This window comes from Thalassophryne amazonica, chromosome 11 (assembly GCF_902500255.1).
Source record: "Thalassophryne amazonica chromosome 11, fThaAma1.1, whole genome shotgun sequence".
In the NCBI taxonomy this organism is placed as follows: Eukaryota; Metazoa; Chordata; class Actinopteri; order Batrachoidiformes; family Batrachoididae; genus Thalassophryne; species Thalassophryne amazonica.
In genome coordinates, this window is record NC_047113.1 from 6,977,255 (window position 1) to 7,001,577 (window position 24,323).

General features: G+C 47.1%; 1 protein-coding gene across 1 annotated transcript in view; it reads left to right on the forward strand.

Annotated features, from left to right (window-relative positions):
- The window catches only part of LOC117520008 (pro-neuregulin-2, membrane-bound isoform-like), a 447,661-nt gene that overhangs the window by 375,626 nt on the left and 47,712 nt on the right, over positions 1-24,323 (forward strand). The window contains exons 8-11 of the mRNA XM_034181302.1: positions 137-239; positions 11,107-11,236; positions 23,754-23,881; positions 23,989-24,204. Of these exons, the coding sequence (XP_034037193.1) occupies positions 137-239; positions 11,107-11,236; positions 23,754-23,881; positions 23,989-24,204 (577 nt within the window). The remainder of the gene's footprint in view (positions 1-136; positions 240-11,106; positions 11,237-23,753; positions 23,882-23,988; positions 24,205-24,323) is intronic.

A 24,323-nucleotide genomic window follows, 5' to 3' on the forward strand; every position in this document is an offset into this window, starting at 1 on the left:
ATAATCATTTGACTTGCGTTCATGCTGTATGTATGTGTGTCTGTTGTCTTTGTATTGCGTGTTGATGTCTGTGTACCTGAATGTGTGCGGGTGTGTGACCGTATGTGTTGGTGTGTTTGTGTGTTTCCATCTACAGAGGCTGAGGAGCTGTACCAGAGGCGGGTTCTTACCATCACAGGCATCTGTGTGGCATTGTTGGTAGTTGGCATCGTTTGTGTTGTGGGCTACTGCAAAACCAAGTACGTGCTTCTGAAGTTCAAAGTACTGGTCAGTCACAAGAAGCCATTTTAAGTCATAAGGTAGAATGTGAAATGCAAACAAAAACAGAAATTATTTGTCAAGCCTATTTGATATTGTACTCCACAATAATGGTGATGAAATTTAACAGTTAAGTTGTGCCTGTATCATCTTTAAATCAAGAAAGAAGTAAGTCCAATACCGGTCCTGAGGGCCTTCGGGTTGGTGCTTATCCCCGGATACAATTCCATGGTGCAGATAACCTGTGACTCCCCAAGGACAGGTGAAGATGTGTCTTGTCTACGAACATAGACAAGTAGCCTGAAGCCGACCGAACGGCCCCCTTAAGGGCCCCTTCACACATAGTGCGAATACCTACAACTCAGGGCGACTCACGGCAGTAGACCTTGTATGAGCGAACCACGAAACATTGCACTGACGGGCAGGTGTGCACAATGTCTGTGCAACGGTTCATGCACAGGACGGTGTCTTTCAAACAGGAACACAGTGTGAGCAGGTGCAGCTGCTCGCACTGCGTACCATGGGACGTGCTGCACCAGATTGTGCCGCTGATGTGGAGGAAAATAAAATAAAAACCAACTGTATAATTAGTGAATATCACTGGGTTGATATAAATAATACATAAAAGGGGATGCAATATAGAAGCCCACAGTAAAATAACCCTGGTTAAATAAAAAGAAAAAAAAATACCACGGGATTCAAACCCGCACGCTCTGATTACCAGACAGAAACTTTACCACTGTGCTACAATCACTGTCTTGTAACAGGAGCATGAAATGGGTAAAATCAACAAGTAGACAAAAGTATTTTCTAAAAAAAGAAAAAAGCGCTGTGATAACTGACAAAAGGGCGTTTGTTATGGTGTATTTCTGCTGATATGTGACTGAAAGTGGTGTATTTGTTATACTGTTGGTTTGCTCTGGTTCTACGGTGCGCCGCTCACAGCCCTAATGGCCAGACACGCCTGTCCTGTCAGATGTGACATTCAGATCACCTGCTGCATGTCCAAACGGAGTGACGGTCTGTTTCTCCTCCAATTGCAAAAGCGACATATGTTTTTTATGTATTTCCACACAAGCACACACACGCACATGTCTATCAAAACATGGGGCGTGTGCTGCAGCTATGATGTCCAGGACTGGAGATGTCTCAACAGCTGTGGGCAGCCAGCCACGCCCCCTGTCCTGTCAGTGCAGAGACCAAGATGTCACTGTGATCAGATGGGAGATGCCTCGCCTGTGGGGGGCACGAACCACATGCACAGATGTGTTGTAGGGGCTGGGGGGAGTGTGCAAAACACATGCACACATGTTGTCGGGAGAGCCGACACTCTGGCATGCCACATGTGCACTCGGCAACTTCACAGTTGTGGAGCACTTAGAAAAATTTCACATCCAGCTCGACAGTGATCGTCTGCTGACTGTTTTTGTAATAATAGTACGAATGGCCACACATTTTCTCAGTGCCATGCAAGCGGTGTTACATGTTCGTGCGTGTCAGCTGGAATTTGGATGACACCTGCCGCGAGAGGGTTCAATGGGCTCGCACAGGACACATTCCGTCTTTCAGCCGCTGGTGAGCACAAATAGTTGTAGCAACAGGTGTACGAGGTGTTGGAAGCAGCTACGATTCTACACTTTTGTTGTGTGGGCCGCTGAAGAGGAGGTACTGCTGGCCCACCACCACCAGAGGGCGCCCTGCTTGGAGTGCGGGCTCCAAGCACGAGAGGGCGCCGGACCCTGAAGAAGTGACAGCTGTCATTCATCCCCTGCACCAGCTGTCACTCGTTCATCATCATCATCACCATCTTAAAAGCCGGATCGGGACTCCACCTCCTCGCCGAGAAATCGACTACCGTGAGGTACTTTCTCTGCTGATTAACACGTTGTGTAGGATTCTGAACTTCTGTTGCAGCCGGTATCCTGTGGTGTTCACCCTTATCTGGGAAGTGGCGTGGAGCGTGACGACGACAACCGCGCTACAGATAAGTGGTCACACTAGGAGCTGCACGAGTGTGTGATTCGGAGGTGGAGGTTCTCCTCCTAACTGTGCACAGACTGTAGACCACTGAGTGTAAGGATTTACACTCATTCATCTTTTTTCTGCTTTCTGCCAGCAGTACCAGGGTCGACAGCCGAAGACAGAGGTCACCTGGGGATTCGGGACTTGGCGGCTCCGGTGTTCTTCAGACCGTTGGTGGTGGAGGCCGTGTGGGACGCGGTCTCTCTTTCGTCGGGGTCTTCTATCTTCGAGCCTGCCCACACGTCACCTGGTGTTCATTGACTTTGCAATTTCTGTACATTTAGTTGTGTATTGTCACAACAGTAAATTGTTACCTTTTGGCTTACTCATTGTCCGTTCATTTGCGCCCCCTGTTGTGGGTCCGTGCTACGACACCTTCCCAACAGGATTTCTCGGCCAATCGTCATGGATTCCGAGGGGCGTCAGCTCGAGCGTGAACGGCCAATGGCAGAGCCAGGAGCGCAGGCGTCAGCGGGAGGCGTGTTGAGTGAGCTGCAGCAGATCTTAACCGCCTTCACGGCTCGGTTGGATTTAGTGACCGAGCAGAATGTCCTCCTTAATCGGAGAGTGGAGGCTCTCGCCGCCAGGGTGGAAGCGCACGATCAGGGCGCTGCTGCAGCTCCTCCTCTGGCTGGTCCTGGGCCTGAATCAGACGTACCACTGGTCGTTCAACAAACCCCCCCACCATCCCCTGAAACTTACATAAGCCCTCCGGAGCCGTACGGGGGCTGTGTCGAGACGTGCGCAGACTTCCTCATGCAGTGTTCGCTCGTCTTTTCACAGCGCCGTCATGTACGCCTCAGATGCTAGCCGGGTAGCTTATGTTATCAATCTGCTTCGAGGAGAGGCACGCGCATGGGCTACGGCGCTTTGGGAGCAGAACTCACGGCTCCTAACGTCTTATGCTGGGTTTGTACGGGAGTTCAAACAAGTGTTTGATCATCCTAACAGAGGCGAGACTGCTTCAAACGTGCTGCTGTCGATAAGACAGGGGCGCCGTAGCGCAGCCGAGTATGCAGTCGACTTCCGCATCGCGGCAGCGAGGTCCGGCTGGAATAACGTTGCGCTCCGCGCCGCCTTCGTAAATGGACTGTCACCGGTCCTCAAGGAGCACCTACTGGCGAAGGAGGAACCGCGGGATTTTGACGGGCTTGTCGATTTGGTTATACGCTTAGACAACCGTTTGACTGAGCATCGTCGGGAGCAGGCCGGGGGGCGTGACCGGGTACGAGCCGTCCCTCCCCCTTCCGGTTCCGATAAGACGTTGTCCCCACGCTTCACTGCCAGAGGGCCCCGTGGGGCTACAGCTCCCCCTGCTGAGGAGGCTATGGACACGAGCAGGGCCAAAGTAAAATTAAGTGACAGACAAAGGAGACTGGCCCGCGGGGAGTGTTTTGTCTGCGGCTCTTGTGAGCATATGCAGAGGGACTGCCCTGAACGGTCATTACAACGCCCGTCCTTAGAATCTGGGCTAAGGGTGGGCCATAACACACACGCGGAAAGACCCCGCAGATCGGCACGAATCCCAGTAACAATCCTTTGTGAGGAGTTAACCCTTCACGCCCCAGCACTGATAGACACGGGGTCAGAGGGGAATCTGCTGGACAGCAGATGGGCAAGGGAAGTAGGGCTCCCTCTGGTGGCTCTGCCGGCACCATTGCAGGTGCGAGCACTAGATGGCACCCTGCTTCCATTGATCACACATCAGACACAACCAGTGACATTGGTTGTGTCTGGGAATCACAGGGAGGAGATAGTGTTCCATGTAACACCATCTACCTCCCGAGTGATTTTGGGCTTTCCATGGATGGTGAAGCACAATCCCCGGGTTGATTGGCTGTCCGGGGTTGTGACGCAGTGGAGCGAAGCCTGCCACCGGGAGTGTTTAGGATCCTCGGTTCCCCCCGGCGCTACAGCTAATGAGGAGGTCACAGTCCCCCCCAATCTATCGGCGGTGCCAGAGGAGTACCACGATCTTGCTGACGTTTTCAGCAAAGATCTGGCGCTCACTCTTCCTCCGCACCGGCCGTATGATTGTGCCATCGATTTAGTCCCGGGCGTTGAGTACCCGTCCAGTAGGTTGTACAACCTCTCACGTCCGGAACGCGAATCAATGGAGACCTACATCCGGGACTCCTTAGCTGCCGGGCTGATCCGGAACTCCACCTCCCCGATGGGCGCTGGTTTCTTTTTTGTGGGCAAGAAAGACGGCGGACTCCGTCCATGCATTGATTACAGAGGGCTGAACGAGATCACGGTTCGCAACCGATACCCGTTACCTCTGTTGGATTCAGTGTTCACGCCCCTGCATGGAGCCCAAATCTTTACGAAATTGGATCTTAGAAATGCGTACCACCTGGTTCGGATCCGGAAGGGAGACGAATGGAAGACGGCATTCAACACCCCGTTAGGTCACTTCGAGTACCTGGTCATGCCGTTCGGCCTCACTAACGCCCCCGCGACGTTCCAAGCTTTGGTAAATGACGTCTTGCGGGACTTCCTGCATCGGTTCGTCTTCGTATATCTGGACGATATACTCATCTTTTCTCCGGATCCTGAGACCCATGTCCAGCATGTACGTCAGGTCCTACAGCGGTTGTTGGAGAACCGGCTGTTTGTGAAGGGCGAGAAGTGCGAGTTCCACCGCACTTCTTTGTCCTTCCTGGGGTTCATCATCTCCTCCAACTCCGTCGCCCCTGATCCGGCTAAGGTTGCGGCGGTGAGAGATTGGCCCCAACCAACAAGCCGCAGGAAACTACAGCAGTTCCTCGGTTTTGCAAATTTTTACAGGAGGTTCATCAAAGGTTACAGTCAGGTAGTTAGCCCCCTGACTGCCCTGACCTCCACCAAGGTCCCCTTTGCCTGGTCGGATCGGTGCGAAGCCGCGTTCCAGGAGTTGAAACGCCGGTTCTCGACTGCGCCAGTTCTGGTGCAGCCTGATCCTGATCGCCAGTACGTAGTAGAAGTGGACGCCTCTGACTCAGGGATAGGAGCCGTGCTGTCCCAGAGCGTGGAGGCTGATAAGGTTCTCCATCCTTGTGCCTTTTATTCCCGCAGGTTGACCCCAGCTGAACGGAACTATGACGTTGGCAATCGGGAACTTCTTGCGGTGAAGGAGGCTCTTGAAGAGTGGAGACACCTGCTGGAGGGGGCTTCGTTGCCCTTCACGGTTTTCACTGACCATCGGAACCTGGAGTACATCCGGACCGCCAAGCGGCTGAACCCCAGGCAAGCCCGCTGGTCTCTGTTCTTCGGGCGCTTTGACTTCCGGATTACATACCGCCCCGGGAACAAGAACCAAAAATCAGACGCCTTGTCCCGGGTGCACGAAGAAGAAGCCAAAGCGGGGCTGTCGAACCCCACCGAGACCATCATCCCCGAGTCCACTGTCGTGGCCGCCCTTACCTGGGACGTGGAGAAGACCGTCCGGGAGGCCCTGACCAGGAGCCCGGACCCGGGGACTGGCCCCAAGGACAGACTGCACGTCCCACCAGAGGCAAGAGCTGCCGTATTGGACTTCTGTCACGGGTCCAAGCTCTCCTGTCATCCCGGAGTGTGTAGGACCGTGGCAGTAGTCCAGCAGCGCTTCTGGTGGGCGTCCCTGGAAACCGATGTCCGGGACTACATCCAGGCCTGTACCATCTGCGCCAGGGGCAAGGCAGACCATCGGAGGACGACGGGCCTCCTCCAACCCCTGCCGGTGCCTCATCGCCCCTGGTCTCACATTGGCCTGGATTTCATCACGGGCCTCCCGCCGTCCCAGGGCAACAACGTAATCCTCACGATAGTGGACCGGTTCTCCAAGGCGGCCCACTTCGTGGCCCTCCCGAAGCTCCCGACGGCCCAGGAGACGGCAGACCTCCTGGTCCACCACGTCATGCGGCTGCATGGGATACCGTCAGACATCGTCTCGGATCGTGGTCCCCAGTTCTCTTCACAGGTGTGGAAGAGTTTCTGCAAGGAGCTGGGGGCCACCGTGAGTCTCTCGTCCGGGTACCACCCCCAGACCAACGGCCAGGCAGAGCGGGCCAACCAGGAGTTGGAGCAGGCCCTTCGGTGTGTCACCTCCGCACATCCGGCGGCCTGGAGTCACCATCTGGCCTGGATCGAGTATGCCCACAACAGCCAAGTTTCGTCTGCTACCGGCCTCTCCCCTTTTGAGGTGTGTTTGGGGTACCAGCCCCCATTATTCCCGCTGGTGGAGGGAGAGGTCGGTGTGCCCTCGGTCCAGGCCCACCTTCGGAGATGTCGCCGGGTGTGGCGGACCGCCCGCTCTGCCCTGTTAAAGGCCCGGACGAGGGCCAAGTCCCAGGCAGACCGCCGACGGTCCCCGGCCCCCACGTTCCAGCCCGGGCAGGAGGTGTGGCTCTCGACCAAGGACATTCCCCTCTGTGTGGACTCCCCCAAACTGAAAGACAGATACATCGGACCCTTCCCAATCCTCAAGATCATCAACCCGGCCGCAGTGAAGCTCCAACTCCCAGCTTCACTGCGGATCCACCCGGTATTCCACGTGTCCCGTATAAAGCCTCACCACACCTCGCCCCTCTGTGCACCTGGACCTACGCCGCCTCCTGCCCGGCTCATCGACGGGGAACCTGCTTGGATGGTCCGCAGGCTCCTGGACGTCCGTCGTAAGGGCCGGGGGTTCCAATATCTGGTGGACTGGGAGGGGTATGGACCTGAGGAACGCTCCTGGGTGAAGAGGAGCTTCATCCTGGACCCGGCCCTCCTGGCCGATTTCTACAGACGACACCCGGACAAGCCTGGTCGGGCGCCAGGAGGCGCCCGTTGAGGGGGGGGTCCTGTTGTGTGGGCCGCTGAAGAGGAGGTACTGCTGGCCCACCACCACCAGAGGGCGCCCTGCTTGGAGTGCGGGCTCCAAGCACGAGAGGGAGCCGGACCCTGAAGAAGTGACAGCTGTCATTCATCCCCTGCACCAGCTGTCACTCGTTCATCATCATCATCACCATCTTAAAAGCCGGATCGGGACTCCACCTCCTCGCTGAGAAATCGACTACCGTGAGGTACTTTCTCTGCTGATTAACACGTTGTGTAGGATTCTGAACTTCTGTTGCAGCCGGTATCCTGTGGTGTTCACCCTTATCTGGGAAGTGGCGTGGAGCGTGACGACGACAACCGCGCTACAGATAAGTGGTCACACTAGGAGCTGCACGAGTGTGTGATTCGGAGGTGGAGGTTCTCCTCCTAACTGTGCACAGACTGTAGACCACTGAGTGTAAGGATTTACACTCATTCATCTTTTTTCTGCTTTCTGCCAGCAGTACCAGGGTCGACAGCCGAAGACAGAGGTCACCTGGGGATTCGGGACTTGGCGGCTCCGGTGTTCTTCAGACCGTTGGTGGTGGAGGCCGTGTGGGACGCGGTCTCTCTCTCGTCGGGGTCTTCTATCTTCGAGCCTGCCCACACGTCACCTGGTGTTCATTGACTTTGCAATTTCTGTACATTTAGTTGTGTATTGTCACAACAGTAAATTGTTACCTTTTGGCTTACTCATTGTCCGTTCATTTGCGCCCCCTGTTGTGGGTCCGTGCTACGACACCTTCCCAACAACTTTTTGCATACGATTCCTGCTTCATGCGCACTTTATGCGCAAATTGACCAAATTCGCACTATGTGTGAAGGGGCCCTAAAAATCGGTCCGCCCTGCCTTTACTGCCCATGCGTCATTTCTGCGCATCAGCAGCAGTTCACCAATTATTGCCTCATTTCTGCTTCCAACTGCTCTCCAGTCATCGTCTATCTCAGCGACAGATATCTGAAGCTTTTGTACAACAATCATTTCCACATAAATTCAGCATTACAACCCCAATTCCAATGTAGTTGGGACATTATGTAAAATGTAAATAAAAACAGAATACAATGGTTTGCAAATCCCCTTCAACCTATATTCAATTGAATACACCACAAAGATGAGATATTTAATGTTCAAATTGATAAACTTTATTGTTTTTATGCAAATATTTGCTCATTTTCAAATGGATGCCTGCAACACGTTTCAAAAAAGCTGGGACAGTGTTATGTTTACCACTGTGTTACATCACCTTTCCTTCTAACAACACTCAATAAATCAAATCAAATCAAATCAATTTTATTTATATAGCGCCAAATCACAACAAACAGTTGCCCCAAGGCACTTTATATTGTAAGGCAAGGCCATACAATAATTACAGAAAAACCCCAACGGTCAAAACGACCCCCTATGAGCCATCGCTTGGCGACAGTGGGAAGGAAAAACTCCCTTTTAACAGGAAGAAACCTCCAGCAGAACCAGGCTCAGGGAGGTTGTTTGGGAACTGAGAACAATAATTGTTGAAGCTTTGTAGGTGGAATTCTTTCCCCAAAAAGGAGCATCCCCAAAAGTCTCAGCCATTCACAAGCAAAGATGGGGTGAGGATCACCACTTTGTGAACAACTGTGTGAAAAAATTAGTCCAACAGCTTAAGACCAATATTTCTCAACGTTCAGTTGCAAGGAATTTATGTATTCCATCATCTACTACAATCTGGAGAACATTCTGCACATTAGCGGCAAGGCCAAAAACCAACGTTGAATGCCCGTGACCTTCGATCCCTCAGGTGGCACTGCATTAAAAACTAACATCATTGTGTAAAGGATCTTACTGTGTGGGCTCAGGAACACTTCAGAAAACCATTGTCCATTAACACAGTTTGTCACTACATCTACAAGTGCAAGTTAAATCTCTACCATGCAAAGTGAAAGCCATACATCAACAACATCCAGAAGCACCGCCACCTTCTCTGGACCCGAACTCATTTGAAATGGACAGACGCAAAGTGGAAAAGTGTGCTGTGGTCTGATGACTTCACATTTCAAATTGTTTTTGGAAATCATGGACGTCGTGTCCTCCAGACAAAAGAGGAAAAAGACCATCCAGATTGTTACCAGCGCAAAGTTCAAAAGCCAGCATCTGTGATGACACCATCAGTGCTGAAAGGTACATCCAGGTTTTGGAGCAACACATGCTGCATCCAAGCAACGTCTTTTTCAGGGACGTCCCTGCTTATTTCAGCAAGACAATGCCAAGACACATTCTGCACGTGTTACAACAGCGTGACTTCATAGTAAAAGAGACAAAGGAGACCTCGGACTGTTGAACAACTGAAGTCATACATCAAGCAAGAATGGGAAAGAATTCCACCTACAAAGCTTTAACAATTAGTGTCCTCAGTTCCCAAATGCTTATTGAGTGTTGTTAGAAGGAAAGGTGAAGTAACACAGTGGTAAACATACCACTGTCCCAGCTTTTTGAAACGTGTTGCAGGCATCCATTTCAAAATGACCAAATATTTGCACAAAACCAAAAAAGTTTATCAGTTTGAACATTAAATATCTTGTCTTTGTGGTGTATTCAATTGAATATAGATTGGAGAGGATTTGCAAATCATTGTATTCTGTTTTTATTTAAATTTTACACAATGTCCCAACTTCATTGGAATTGGGGTTGTATTTCATCATAAAAGATGGGGGACCGATCAGAGCGCCACAGCAGCATGTCTGAGTCTCACGTGCTGCTGCTCCACCTACGTCATTTCGGTGCGACAGTAGTGAATCATCGATTATCGCCACGTTTCTGCTTAAAATGGCCTCGTTTCTGCTTCAAACTGACTTTAAAGTGATTTAAGTGGTTTTACTTTGTCATCTGATGGTTAATAATCACATTATTCCCTTTGATTGCTTTGGGTGTAGAGAGTCAGACTCAGTCAGTCTCAGATGCATGCACAGTGAAGGCAGGGTGGACCAATTTTTAGAGGGGACCGTTCGGTCGGCGACATCGGCCTATTTGTAAATATTGCGATTACAATACCTATGCCACAGACTCACCTGCTTGCTTTCGCTCAAGCAAATTAATAAAAAATCAAATTAATTATTTAGGAATTACAGCTATTTTGTACATATCTGCTCCATGATCAGAGGTCAGAGGTAATTGGACAAACCAAATGTAAGGATTATTGTTAATGCAAACTGAAATTAAATTCAGTTTATTTATATAGCACCAAATCATAACACCGCAAAGTACTACACATGCGTAAGGTCCAGACCTTACCCACCCCATGAAAGCACACTGGCAACAGTGGTAAGGAAAAACTCATTTTTGAATGCAGAAAGAAACCTAAAGCAGACCAGATTCAGTGGGGTGACCATCTGCTTTTCCCAGTCTAACAAGAAAAAAAAAACAGAAGGCGCAACACATATTAGACCTTTGAGACTGAGATGCCTGAGAGGAGCTAATGGTGTCATGAGGACCTTAAACAGGTGTCCATGGATGCCAGTACTGTACTGCATCAGCGTGTGCTCCCAAACCTGACCTGATCTATTTTAAATAAAAATGAATGGGGATTTAAAAATCTGGGGAAGTCATAATCTTAAAATTTTAAAGTTTGTGAGATTGCAAATGATAAGTAAGAAATCAAAAAAGTTTATTCACAGATCTTATATTTTTAATTTGATATGTTTTCAACTCAGCAAGAAATGTTAGACTAAAATGTGTATGAAATGGAGGTCTGTGTAATATATTACACTTGTCAGATATATGAGTTTAGTTCCTTGCTAGTCAAAAGGTGTGTAATACAGAGGATGCCACAGCACTGTGTTGATACTACGAGCATAAAACGATTATGCACTGAGCGAAGAGCTATGATGAGAAATAATGAAAGCTGAGGAAAGAAATAGAAGGAATTTTTAAAGAGTAATTATACTCGGTACCAAGGGAGTATCACCCACAGTCTCTAGGTTAGCACTTTTGCCAGATTAATTATGTTTCCCTCAACATCATCCTTGCAGAAAGCGGAGGAAGAAGATGCAGAGTCACCTACACCAGAACCAGAATCAGTGTTTGGAACAACCCACCCGCATGCTGGCCAATGGGCCCAACCACCCTGGACCAGGTCCCGAGGAGATTCCCATGGTTGACGTGAGTCGAAACAGTGCTAGCAAAGAACAAGAGTCTGGACAGGAAGTCCTGAGGTCACAGTAGATGGTGTGATATTTAGAAAACACATGATGAAGTTACCAACTGAAAACCAGCACTAAACAAATTGAGATCAAGCTCAACAACAGGAAGTGCTTTTGGTGGAGCCAATGTGGGTACCAGTCTACACCACAGGTTTCATTTTGGAGTCATACAGAATAAAGCAGAAAGGGACAAAATATAGTTTTACGGTGCACTATGCTAATCTGCACAGCACTGACAGTGCATCGGTGTTGCAGCCCCCCGAGACTCAGATTGCCCCTCTGGGATAAATAAACTGATTGTTGAAGAGAAGTGAAGTTACAGTTTGTGGTCTCTCAGCTGACTTCAGTTCTCATCAACAGGTACGGCCTCTGTTAAAACCTCTTCTGACCTCTCCGGGATTTTGATAAATATGATTGTTCTGGAAGAACTTGTCGTCAGACATGTTCAGAAAACTGATATTTGAACAGAAACTAAAGTAGAGAACAGAATAAAGTATTTGTTGTGTGCAAACCCCAAACGACCAAGTAACTGATCTCATTCATTAGATGCATTTATTGAGGACTTGGATTGGATTAGTTTTTTTCCAGTCAGTTTTTAAACTCATACATGTCTTGTAGATCTTTCAACAGACTTATTTGACTTATATATAATCAGGTTCATAAGTATTTGGACAATGATGTACCTTTTGTAATTTTTTTTTGCCTCAGTGGACCACCACAGCGGACATAAAATGAAACAATGAATATGTCTTTGTAGTGTTGGCTTTCAGCTTTAATTCAAGCTGTTTCACAAAATATACCATTAACCATTTATGAATTATGGGAACTTTTACACAGAGTTCCTCATTTTATAAGTAATGCCCATTCAAAACATTATGCCCAATACGTAATTGGGCATAATGCATATCATTACTTTTACTTTTTGAACATGACATGGGATGAATAGATTACCATTTCCAAGTTACAGAATATGTCTTTACATTGATCATTAAGAAATACAAACAGTATAGCCCTGACCTTGAAAGAAATAGACTAGGGGAAAGGGAAGCCACCAAAACAAGACAATAAAATTTGTCTTGCTGTGATTTTTCCATGTTGCATCACCAATCACAGCTTCATGGTGGAGTGGCACCAAGAGACATTTTGGGTGCAATTTTGAGAAAAGTTCATTTCCCAGAATGCAAAAGATGGAGAACCACGCCCTATACTTTTTCTGGGTCTGGCAGGCTCCAAACATCACAGTCACCCCTCGCATCTATTATTCCAAAGCACAACATCCATCCTTCCATTGTTTGAACCCACCTAACCCAGCTGTCATTAGGCAAGAGGTGTGGTACATTCTGGACAGTTGCAGGGCACATATAGCCAATCCCTACTATCAATTTAAAGTTTCCAATTCACCAAACCAGTATGTCTTTGGAAGTGTGACTATGCCAAACCCATACAAACACTTCACACAGAAAGGACTAGGTGGGACGTGATCCCGGGACCTTCTCACTGTGAGGCAACAGTGCCACCCACTAAGCCACTGCTCCACTACAATATTATTATCATTATTATTATTAGTAGTAGTAGTAGTAGTAGCAGTAGTATCCCCACCGTACCGCTTGCATTGTGAGGGATTGGTACAATGATGTTTTGGTCATCTGGTGCGTTTCTCTGGGCATGATCCATTATTACTCAGTGTTGTAGTGTCAAGCAACTGGAAAAGGCCAAGGACATAGCCACATTCCACCTGGCTGCAATGATATGGTTGCTTTTAAGAAATGAGATGGACCAGCTGTCTGCATTGGTTGTTGCCATCCAGGACCCATGGGGTTTCCATAGTGTGGTGGATGCAGTGACATGCAGCACCAGCACACACTCCCTGACCTGTTGTTGTGTCTATTTCCTAAAAAGCATAACTTTACATGCAGATCTGTCCATTTACATAAAAGAAACAAAGGACCTGAATATGTGACATTATTTGGTAAGTTCTCAAAATGATCAAAATGACTGATTTAAATTGAAGACCTAGGTGCTAAAAGTACTGAAGTCAGGGGGCAGTACCATCAGACGCAGAGAAAACTGCCACTGCACGTTATTGGACAGACATATGAGGGCTGTCAATAAAGTAACGGTCCTTTTTATTTTTTTCAAAAACTATATGGATTTCATTCATATGTTTTTACGTCAGACATGCTTGAACCCTCGTGCGCATGCGTGAGTTTTTCCACGCCTGTCGGTGACGTCATTCGCCTGTGAGCACTCCTTGTGGGAGGAGTCGTCCAGCCCCTCGTCGGAATTCCTTTGTCTGAGAAGATGCTGAGAGACTGGCGCGTTGTTTGATCAAAATTTTTTCTAAACCTGTGAGACACATCGAAGTGGACACGGTTCGAAAAATTAAGCTGGTTTTCAGTGAAAATTTTAACGGCTGATGAGAGATTTTGAGGTGAGCGCTCTCAGCCACCGTCGTCAGCCTGTTTCAAGCTGAAAACCTCCACATTTCAGGCTCTATTGATCCAGGACGTCGTGAGAGAACAGAGAAGTTTCAGAAGAAGTCGGTTTCAGCATTTTATCCGGATATTCCACTGTTAAAGGAGATTTTTTTAATGAAAGACGTGTGGACGGGTCCGCGCGTCGGGACGCAGCCGACGCAGTGCGGCGGCACAGGAAAAACACCTCTGTGTTGATAACCATTTGTAAAATCCAGGCGGCTTTTGATGGCTTTCAGTGGAGTGAGTATATGAGAAATTGTTTAACAGCAGGACATGTTCCAACTTGTCCTTAAGGCTTTCAACAGAGGTGTTTTTCCTGTGGCGGAGCGTCGCGGCGGCTGTGTCCCGACGCGCGGACCCGTCCGCACGTCTTTCATTAAAAAAATCTCCTTTAACAGTGGAATATCCGGATAAAATGCTGAAACCGACTTCTTCTGAAACTTCTCTGTTCTCTCACGACGTCCTGGATCAATAGAGCCTGAAATGTGGAGGTTTTCAGCTTGAACAGGCTGACGACGGCGGCTGAGAGCGCTGCGCGACGTCTTGCACCGTGGGAAGTCCTTAAAGCGACAGAATCACCTCAAAATCTCTCATCAGCCGTTAAGATTTTCAGAGAAAACCAGCTTAATTTTTTGAACCCTGTCCACTTCAATGTGTCTCACAGGTTTAGAAAAAATTTTGATCACACAACGCGCCAGTTTCTCAGCAACTTCTCAGACAAAGGAATTCCGACGAGGGGCTGGACGACTCCTCCCACAAGGAGTGCTCACAGGCAAATGACGTCACCGACAGGCGTGGAAAAACTCATGCATGCGCACGAGGGTTCAAGCATGTCTGACGTAAAAACATATGAATGAAATCCATATAGTTTTTGAAAAAAATAAAAAAGGACCGTTGCTTTATTGACAGACCTCGTATACAACCAATCAGAGTAACGAAACGTGATGGAGGGAGAGCAACAACGGCTAATAAATGAAACCTTTCCTGAATCCAGTTGTTTTTCTCACAAAGGACGGCTTTTAGAGTTTCCACTAGTCTTCTTTTACAGAAGATATTTTCCAGGTCATTCAAAACAGAAGTAAGAGCTGTTTCATTCCAGCTTCCACATCATTCCATATCAGCTACGCTCCTCAATGAGTCACCACATAAAGCCGATCCCATACAAGATAAACAATTATGATTGGCCATGACCATGAATGAGAGGGGGACCAGACCCTTTTTCAAAGCAAAATTATTTGCAAAGTGAATTATGGGTCTGGTTTAGCAGGTTCTTGTTATGTGTCGACGCGGGTTGAGGAGCGGACCTGCGTCAGACGGAACCCAGCGCTAAAAATTACCAGAAAGCAGTTCCAAAACAAAACAATTTATTTTTCACCCTCTTTGGTGCATAATAATGTGTACAAACTAAAACGGCGTCTTTCTGGTGGAGTGACTGTTGGCACGCTTTCCAGCGCCCGTAAGGATCAAAGCCCGGCGCTCCTGGACCCACTACCACCGCCAAACACCCCCCAGGTGGACACGACAAACTGACTCTCTGTGAAGCAAAGAAGAGGTGAGGTAAGTCAGCAGTTACAACAATATCTTTCAAAAAGACACACGCTATCAGCAACACATTCAGGTCTGTATCTTTTTTAACTTTATGCAAATAAGCAGCTTCTCACAACAGGTGGAGGATCACTTATCTGCACGCCACAGCAGTGAGAAGCAAGCTGCACAATTCTCATCACAATTCAAGTATACTGTGTAACAAAACACCAAGTTACTATCAACAATTAGTCAACCACTTAATCACCTTTGATGTGTGCTGACAGCATGTGTCCCTCACCCTTCCTTGCTTCACGGGCTCGATGTGTCAAACCCAGGCGCGATCCTCAACGTCTCACAAACGAACATCACAAGGTCGAGTTCCCAGCAGTTCTGCTTGAATCACACATGACTTAAACGCAGAACGCCATCTAATTATCTGCCTCAGCTGAAAGTCTTTAAGGTTGCATGTGAGCACCATTCACAGGTGCTGCACATGATGTTGATGAGGGTGAAGGATTCTTCAGCCAGCACCTTCTCCACAGACAAATCAGTGTGCATGCCACCTGAAGAGCAAAGAAAAGAAAATAACACCAAAATATCCAGCCACAGCCCCCAACACACAACAGTACCCCCCCATCAACGGGAAGCCTCCCGGCGACCGAACAGACCAGGCCCGAGAACAGCACCTCCCTCCGGGGTCCACGTCAGGAAGCAGACAGCACCACGCTCCCAAGGTCCACCACAGACAGCAGGACAGGCACCGCAGCTGGAAGGCCGGCTGGCATCAACAAAAGCCCCAAAACATTCCCCAGTACAATTCAACACACAGAAAAAAAAAAACTTAAAACCCACCCAAAACCTCCCCAGGGGACCGTCCCATCAAACCCCGGGAAGAAAAGAAAAACTCCCAAACGCAAAAACCCAACACAGCCCCACAAACACAATACAAACGTAAATGCATAAAAGAAAAATAACAAACAACCCGCCCAGAATGACCTGCAGAGCCCAACCCCCCCCAGAAGGCCTTCATCGCCAGTTCCAGGAGGAACAGCCAGAACCATAATCCCACAAAGGTCCCCAGGTGTACATGGAGCAAACGGCGCCCCCCAGAGGACCGTACCATCAACCCCAGGAGGTACCCTCCCCACAACCCCGGAACCCCAGACCCGGTCACACTTGGCTAGTTGGCCCCAAGCCAATTCCCCCCCAGAGGACCATCCCATCAACCCTGGAGGTGGAACCCGGAAGGAAACAGAACAAAATCAAAAATCAACCCCCGGAGGACTACCAAAAACAACCCCGGGGGGATATAAAACGACCGCAAACCCTGTTACCCTCCCCGGCACCCCAAAAGACCCCGGGTCCCTCCCAGAGCCCCTCGGCGGCTCAACTTTGGCGAACGGCTCAAAACATTAAGCCGGAGAAGGGAACAGGAAAAAACTAACCCAGCTCCAACCCCAAGGCGCAGCAGAGAACCGGAAATACGTCCGGTGCCCCAACTCGACCATACCCCAGCCTCTCGGGAGGGGTGGAACTACCGAAATGGCGAACGGCAACAGATCGGCCCACCCCTCCGACTGAGGTAAGTCTCCGCTGCACCACACCCCGGCAACACCAATGACGAACGGTACAAAAGCTCACCGAGGCTGGAGTGGAACCGGGCCCTAACCAAACCAAGAAAAACGCCTCTAACACCCCCCCCCCCCCCCCCCCCCAGGTGCAGGGGTCTTCTGAGAATGCTCAGCGTGACCAACCTGCACCACCCCACAACCCACAAGACAAACGGTCTTGGGGCAAGTGAGGTTGGGGTTAGGGATGTAGAGAAATAAAAAAAACAACAAAATAAAATGACCCAACAACCCAAACAGAAAATACCTAAAAACACATAAAAAAATTAACAATTAAGTGAGCCCAGGCGGACTTCTAACCGCCTAACAATCACTCCACCAGATACGCCTCTGACTCCCCATACAGTTCTAACCCCTATTTAAAGAAAACAAAACATTTACTCGTGCTAGATTTTTTTTGTGTGTGTGTGATGGTGCCTGTCCCAGAACACCTGGAGATACGTCACCATTATTTCTCTTGACGCTTACATGTCGGGGCAATACAGTAATCTCTGCTCGTCCGAGCTGCATGGGCTCGTCAACAGGAGGAGCCAGAGGTCCCGTCGGAGGAGCTTCAGTGGGGCGAAGAAGAGGCGGCCCGGATCTGTGTCGGGGAAAGCCCCGAGATGAAAAAACCCGCTCTGACGGCCGCCCTCTCTCGCGTCCACGCTCCTTCATCCGATCATCTAGACGAATCACCAACGATATTAGCTCATCTAAATCGTTTGGCTCGTCACGGACTGCCGGCTCATCTTTTAATGACTCATTTAACCCATCTACAAACATTCCTCGTAAAGCGGCGGCACTCCAACCTGACTGAGCAGAAACCAGAGAACATTGCATCACTGTACAAGGCTCCAGACGACAAACAATCGGTTCGGACGCCGAATCTCTGGGTGACGGAGTTATCTGCACTAGTATCGATGGTGCCACAGCTGGAGCAGCAGGAAGCGGAACGGCTTGCGCTGCAAGCTCCGTAACACGGGCGTCTGTTTGTTTAATTTGGTTTGCGAGATGCTGTAATTGCTCCCATATTTTCTCCAAGTGTTCTTGATCTTTTTCGGCAAAAGGAACCGCTTCTGCTACTGGGTCCATTATGGAATGGCCGGGAACTACTATTATGTGTCGACGCGGGTTGAGGAGCGGACCTGTGTCAGACGGAACCCAGCGCTAAAAATTACCAGAAAGCGGTTCCAAAACAAAACAATTTATTTTTCACCCTCTTTGGTGCATAATAATGTGTACAAACTAACACGACGTCTTTCTGGTGGAGTGACTGTTGGCACGCTTTCCAGCGCCCGTAAGGATCAAAGCCCGGCGCTCCTGGACCCACTACCACTGCCAAACACCCCCCAGGTGGACACGACAAACTGACTCTCTGTGAAGCAAAGAAGAGGTGAGGTAAGTCAGCAGTTACAACAATATCTTTCAAAAAGACACACGCTATCAGCAACACATTCAGGTCTGTATATATTTTTAACTTTATGCAAATAAGCAGCTTCTCACAACAGGTGGAGGATCACTTATCCGCACGCCACAGCAGTGAGAAGCAAGCTGCACAATTCTCATCACAATTCAAGTATACTGTGTAACAAAACACCAAGTTACTATCAACAATTAGTCAACCACTTAATCACCTTTGATGTGTGCTGACAGCATGTGTCCCTCACCCTTCCTTGCTTCACGGGCTCGATGTGTCAAACCCAGGCGCGGTCCTCAGCGTCTCACAATCGAACATCACAAGGTCGAGTTCCCGGCAGTTCTGCTTGAATCACACATGACTTAAATGCAGAACACCATCCAATTATCTGCTTCAGCTGAAAGTCTTTAAGGCTGCATGTGAGCACCATTCACAGGTGCTGCACATGATGTTGATGAGGGTGAAGGATTCTTCAGCCAGCACCTTCTCCACAGACAAATCAGTGCGCATGCCACCTGAAGAGCAAAGAAAAGAAAAGAACACCAAAATATCCAGCCACAGCCCCCAACACACAACAGTTATAAGTCCAGTACTTCAGGGTTCAAAGTACCAAAGTCAGATCAGTCCATTCACAGGCTCCCCTTTCCTGTATCTCCATGACTGCTGACTGCTTTGACTTTTTCAGCACACTGAAACGTAGCAAGAAGTTGTCAACCTTAAAGTCAGTACAGCCCCGATCAGCTTATGAAGATTTCAAAGAGGCAAAATACAATGATGTTCTTGCAGTTTTTTATGAAAAGTGACTATTCCTTCCAAAATTTTCATACCAGGCGTATCTATATCCCAGCCAGAAAAAATGGTGCTATCTCACAGTTTCAAAATGCACCAAACACTTTAGACATCAAGAATTCCTAAGTGATGCATAAAAACAACAAAAGTTGAAATAACTGATTTTATGAGTCCATATTTTCTAGGGCTAGCATGACTAGTCATAATCGTCAACTACGACTAGTCAACTATTTATTAGTTGACTAGTCGAACGCCATGTAATAAGTTCATTTATAACCCTTAAAAGTACAGACCTGCTAGAGCTGCCACCCTTCACTCACTGAATTTAGTGTGTGAACCTTGGTGGGTGAATTAGTCACATCAGACCGGTAGTCTATGCCTAGTAAATGCTTTGTGCTTATATTCGTTTAATTAAATGTCATGTTTGAGTTTCACCATGAAGATTCTAAATTGGCTTATTATTCAATGTCAAATTTACTCAAAGACTAGTTGACCCATCAATGACTAATGATACCCGACTAGTCGACTAATGATTTTCATTACTCGTCCCAACCCTCATATTTTCTCAAAAATCAAAATACAGCATCTATGAATGTTTGTTCAGTGTCATTAACCACATTTTAACCTATGTAATGCGGCACGCAACCTAACTATCGTCTTCTGTAGGAAATCAACAGTTCTGCAGAATTCTGTGTCTATGGATGCTGCCATACACTACAATCAAGAGCTATTGTAGCAACTAGGCTATGCTGGTTAGCTAACACGTGGTGCTGTCACTTACCTGTAATTAACAATCACATGGTGACAGTGTGTTGTTGTTATTATCATTACTTGTATTATTTTTTTGTATTGTTGTTTGGCAATTTACTTCAAACTACATTACATTGTTTTTTTTTTAGAAAAAGGTATATTTTGCTCACCTGAATTTTATTAAACTTTATCAAAATTTGATAGTTTTTATTTGCACCAGATCAGCACTATATCTTTTCTTGCATATGTTTTAGACACTCTTAATGTGATCATTTTAAATCAATTAAAACCTGTTCAATTAGGGAATAACCTTGTTGTGTCTGATGATTTGCAGATGTTCATGCTGTTATACGGTCGCAAATAGCCGTTTTAAAGGTCAATTTACAACTGTATAACATCGCAAATGATTGCTGTTGGAGCAATCGCTGTTGGAGTGACGCTGCCTTGACGGTAATTCCGTCGGCTAGGCTTACCGTCGAGGCAGCATCGCTCCAACAGTGATCAGGGCATGGAGTAATCAATCAAATGTGAAATGGTAATTCTGTATCAGAATCCACATCAATAACTTCGTATGGTATCTTAAATTCACCCATTTCTGCGGCGTCACCGGTACGCGACTTTCTCTCGCTCTCAGCTAACAGCGCTAAAAGCTAAGTGCTAAAAGCTACCAGCATCCGTTGCCGGTGTTCTGTTGAATTGTGTGTCTCGTCGCATAAATCCACAGTTCTGCGTCCCGACAATATTGTGCATGCATGCGCAGTTGCATGGAGGGCTGGCCTGTGGACAGGAATAACATCTCGTCAGAACACCAGTCAGGGCGCAGAGTAATACATCTTAATGTGAAACGGTCAAATATTACCCCGATATTATAAGGTCTGAAATCTCACAAAATTAACCACAGATTTGTGGAAAAAAATGTAATTGGATTAGATTATCAAATTACTTACAAAAATAAGTTAATGAAGTAAACTGTGAGGACTTTTCACTTTAAAAAATACATTTAAAAAATAAATTAACTACCAAATTGATTCAACTATGGAATATAATCTGACTATTCTGGGTGATTGTTTTTTGGGTGGTCTGCTGTAAATCAATGAAAAATTGAACTGAATACATTATCAGAAACACGTTTTATTTTTATTTTTTTTCCTTCTTTACAAATCAGGTTTTCATCTTGATAACGACCCAGCAAATCCGCACCAGGTCTATTCTGGATGGGTGTTGGAGCTGAAATGCAACTGAATGGCCAATAAAATCATCAGTAATCACATTGTCATGCCCTGTCACCGTGATTAATAACAGCACAGTGCACTTATTCATTGTAGATGTGAAAAAAGAAAGAAATTCACAGAAAAACATGATTGGGCACAACACAATGAAAGCTCAAATTGGTGGTCGAATACCTGCTTATTTTTTGACTGACAACTGTACATCATACAGCACTTTTCTGCTTATAATCACGGCCACATTCTCTTTGTTTTGCTCCAAAAATCATCTGTATCTGTTTTTTTTTTTTTTTCCGCCATCGTTCTTTGTGGCACATACACTCCCTGATGCAAACACGGTCACTTTCGCTCCCTCGCTGTCTTTTTTTCTTGCTTGCTTGTCCACCCATTCCCACACGCACTGCAACAAATGCATGTGCAGGACAGACCAAAAACACAGACATGACGGATATGAGACACAACGCAAACATAGTGTGTTGAAGGCAGGTAGGCACACAGACTTACAGACACACAGACAATTAGGCAGGTAGAGATACATTAAGTCACCTAATTTTTGTTTTTAGAGGGACTGGATTTTGTGTGTGTGGGGGGGGGGGGGGGATTGGTAAACATTGGACCCCTGTCATGTGATACACAGAACTGCGTTTCAGCGTTACCTGAACAAATTGCACAGGAAGCCCACTGAGCCTCAGCGTGTTCATATCTGCTAATACAACCCCTGGCAAAAATTATGGAATCACCGGCCTCAGAGGATGTTCATTCAGTTGTTTAATTTTGTAGAAAAAAAGCAGATCACAGACATGACACAAATCTAAAGTAATTTCAAATGGCAACTTTCTGGCTTTAAGAAACACTATAAGAAATCAAGAAAAAAATTGTGGTAGTCAGTAACGGTTACTTTTTTAGACCAAGCAGAGGGAAAAAAATATGGACTCACTCAATTCTGAGGAATAAATTATGTAATCACCCTGTAAATTTTCATCCCCAAAACTAACACCTGCATCAAATCAGATCTGCTCGTTAGTCTGCATCTAAAAAGGAGTGATCACACCTTGGAGAGCTGTTGCACCAAGTGGACTGACATGAAAGGAGAGGATTATGAAACTCTTAAAACAGGGTAAATCATCACGCAATGTTGCAAAAGATGTTGGTTGTTCACAGTCAGCTGTGTCTAAACTCTGGACCAAATACAAACAACATGGGAAGGTTGTTAAAGGCAAACATACTGGTAGACCAAGGAAGAGATCAAAGCGTCAAGACAGAAAACTTAAAGCAATATGTCTCAAAAATTGAAAATGCACAACAAAACAAATGAGGAACGAATGGGAGGAAACTGGAGTCAACGTCTGTGACCGAACTGTAAGAAACTACCTAAAGGAAATTGGATTTACATACAGAAAAGCTAAACAAAAGCCACATTAACACCTAAACAGAAAAAAACAAGGTTACAATGGGCTAAGGAAAAGCAATCGTGGACTGTGGATGACTGGATGAAAGTCATATTCAGTGATGAATCTCGAATCTGCATTGGGCAAGATGATGATGCTGGAACTTTTGTTTGGTGCCATTCCAGTGAGATTTATAAAGATGACTGCCTGAAGAGAACATGTAAATTTCCACAGTCATTGATGATATGGGGCTGCATGTCAGGTAAAGGCACTGGGGAGATGGCTGTCATTACATCATCAATAAATGCACAAGTTTACGTTGATATTTTGGACACTTTTCTTATCCCATCTGTTGAAAGGATGTTTGGGGATGATGAAATCATTTTTCAAGATGATAATGCATCTTGCCATAGAGCAAAAACTGTGAAAACATTCCTTGCAAAAAGACACATAGGGTCAATGTCATGGCCTGCAAATAGTCCGGATCTTAATCCAATTGAAAATCTTTGGTGGAAGTTGAAGAAAATGGTCTATGACAAGGCTAAAACCTGCAAAGCTGATCTGGCAACAGCAATCACAGAAAGTTGGAGCCAGATTGATGAAGAGTACTGTTTGTCACTCATTAAGTCCATGCCTCAGAGACTGCAAGCTGTTATAAAAGCCAGAGGTGGTGCAACAAAATACTAGTGTTGTGTTGGAGCGTTCTTTTGTTTATCATGATTCCTTAATTTTTTCCTCAGAATTTAGTGATTCCATATTTTTTTCCTCTGCTTGGTCTAAAAAGTAACCGTTACTGACTGCCACAATTTTTTTTCTTGATTTCTTATAGTGTTTCTTAAAGCCAGAAAGTTGCCATTTGAAATGACTTTGGTTTTGTGTCATGTCTGTGATCTGCTTTTTTCTACAAAATTAAACAACTGAATGAACATCCTCCGAGGCCGGTGATTCCATAATTTTTGCCAGGGGTTGTACGAGCTGACACTGGGAGAATCAAACAATCCAAAATGCAGTTTGAATTTTCAGCCCGTGTCTGGATTTTCCACTTGAAAATCGGTGTCAATTTGGATTCGACCTCCAGTGCAGTCAGCTTCTGAAAAATCCTTGTTTCTATAGACGTCTGATCAGTGACACATCACTGAGAGACATCAAAGTGCGGGCAGGAGACACCGAGCATCGTGCAGTGGACGTGAGTCAGCACAATAGAAAGAGTACAGGGAGACATACAGAAGAATCTTTTCACTTTGATACATTTCTGTTTGATTCACTGAATAATGTTCTGATTATTTCAACAGTACATCTCCAAGACCGTCCCCACCACAGAGTGTGTGATCAGCCATGGCGCTGAGGACGCAGGAAACTACGCAGGAAGCCGAATGTCCACCCGCTCCCATCACTCCACTACTGCCTCACATGCTTCCAGGTACACTCAGGACTACATGTGCAGCTGATGCTCCAGCCCAGGGGTCCCTGCACCTGCTTCCCCTGTGCTGCTTTAACCTTTTCATCTTGTTCTCCGCACACCTGCAGACACGAGGAGCAGACGTGGAGCATAGAGCGAACAGACAGTATAAACTCAGACTGTCAGTCAGGAGGCCTGTCCAGCTCTGTGGGAACCAGTAAATGCAGCAGCCCGGCGTGCATGGCGAGGAGAGCCGCCCACTGGGGCTGTACTGATGCATCCAGAGCCGGACTGCAGTACGGAGATTCTTACGACTCACTGAGGGACTCACCTCACAGCGACAGGTAGGGAAAACGGTGTGTGTGTGTGTGTGTGTGTGTGTGTGTGTGTGTGTGTGTGTGTGTGTGTGTGTGTGTGTGTGTGTGTGTGTGTGTGTGTGTGAGTCTGTTAGTGATGGTGTGGC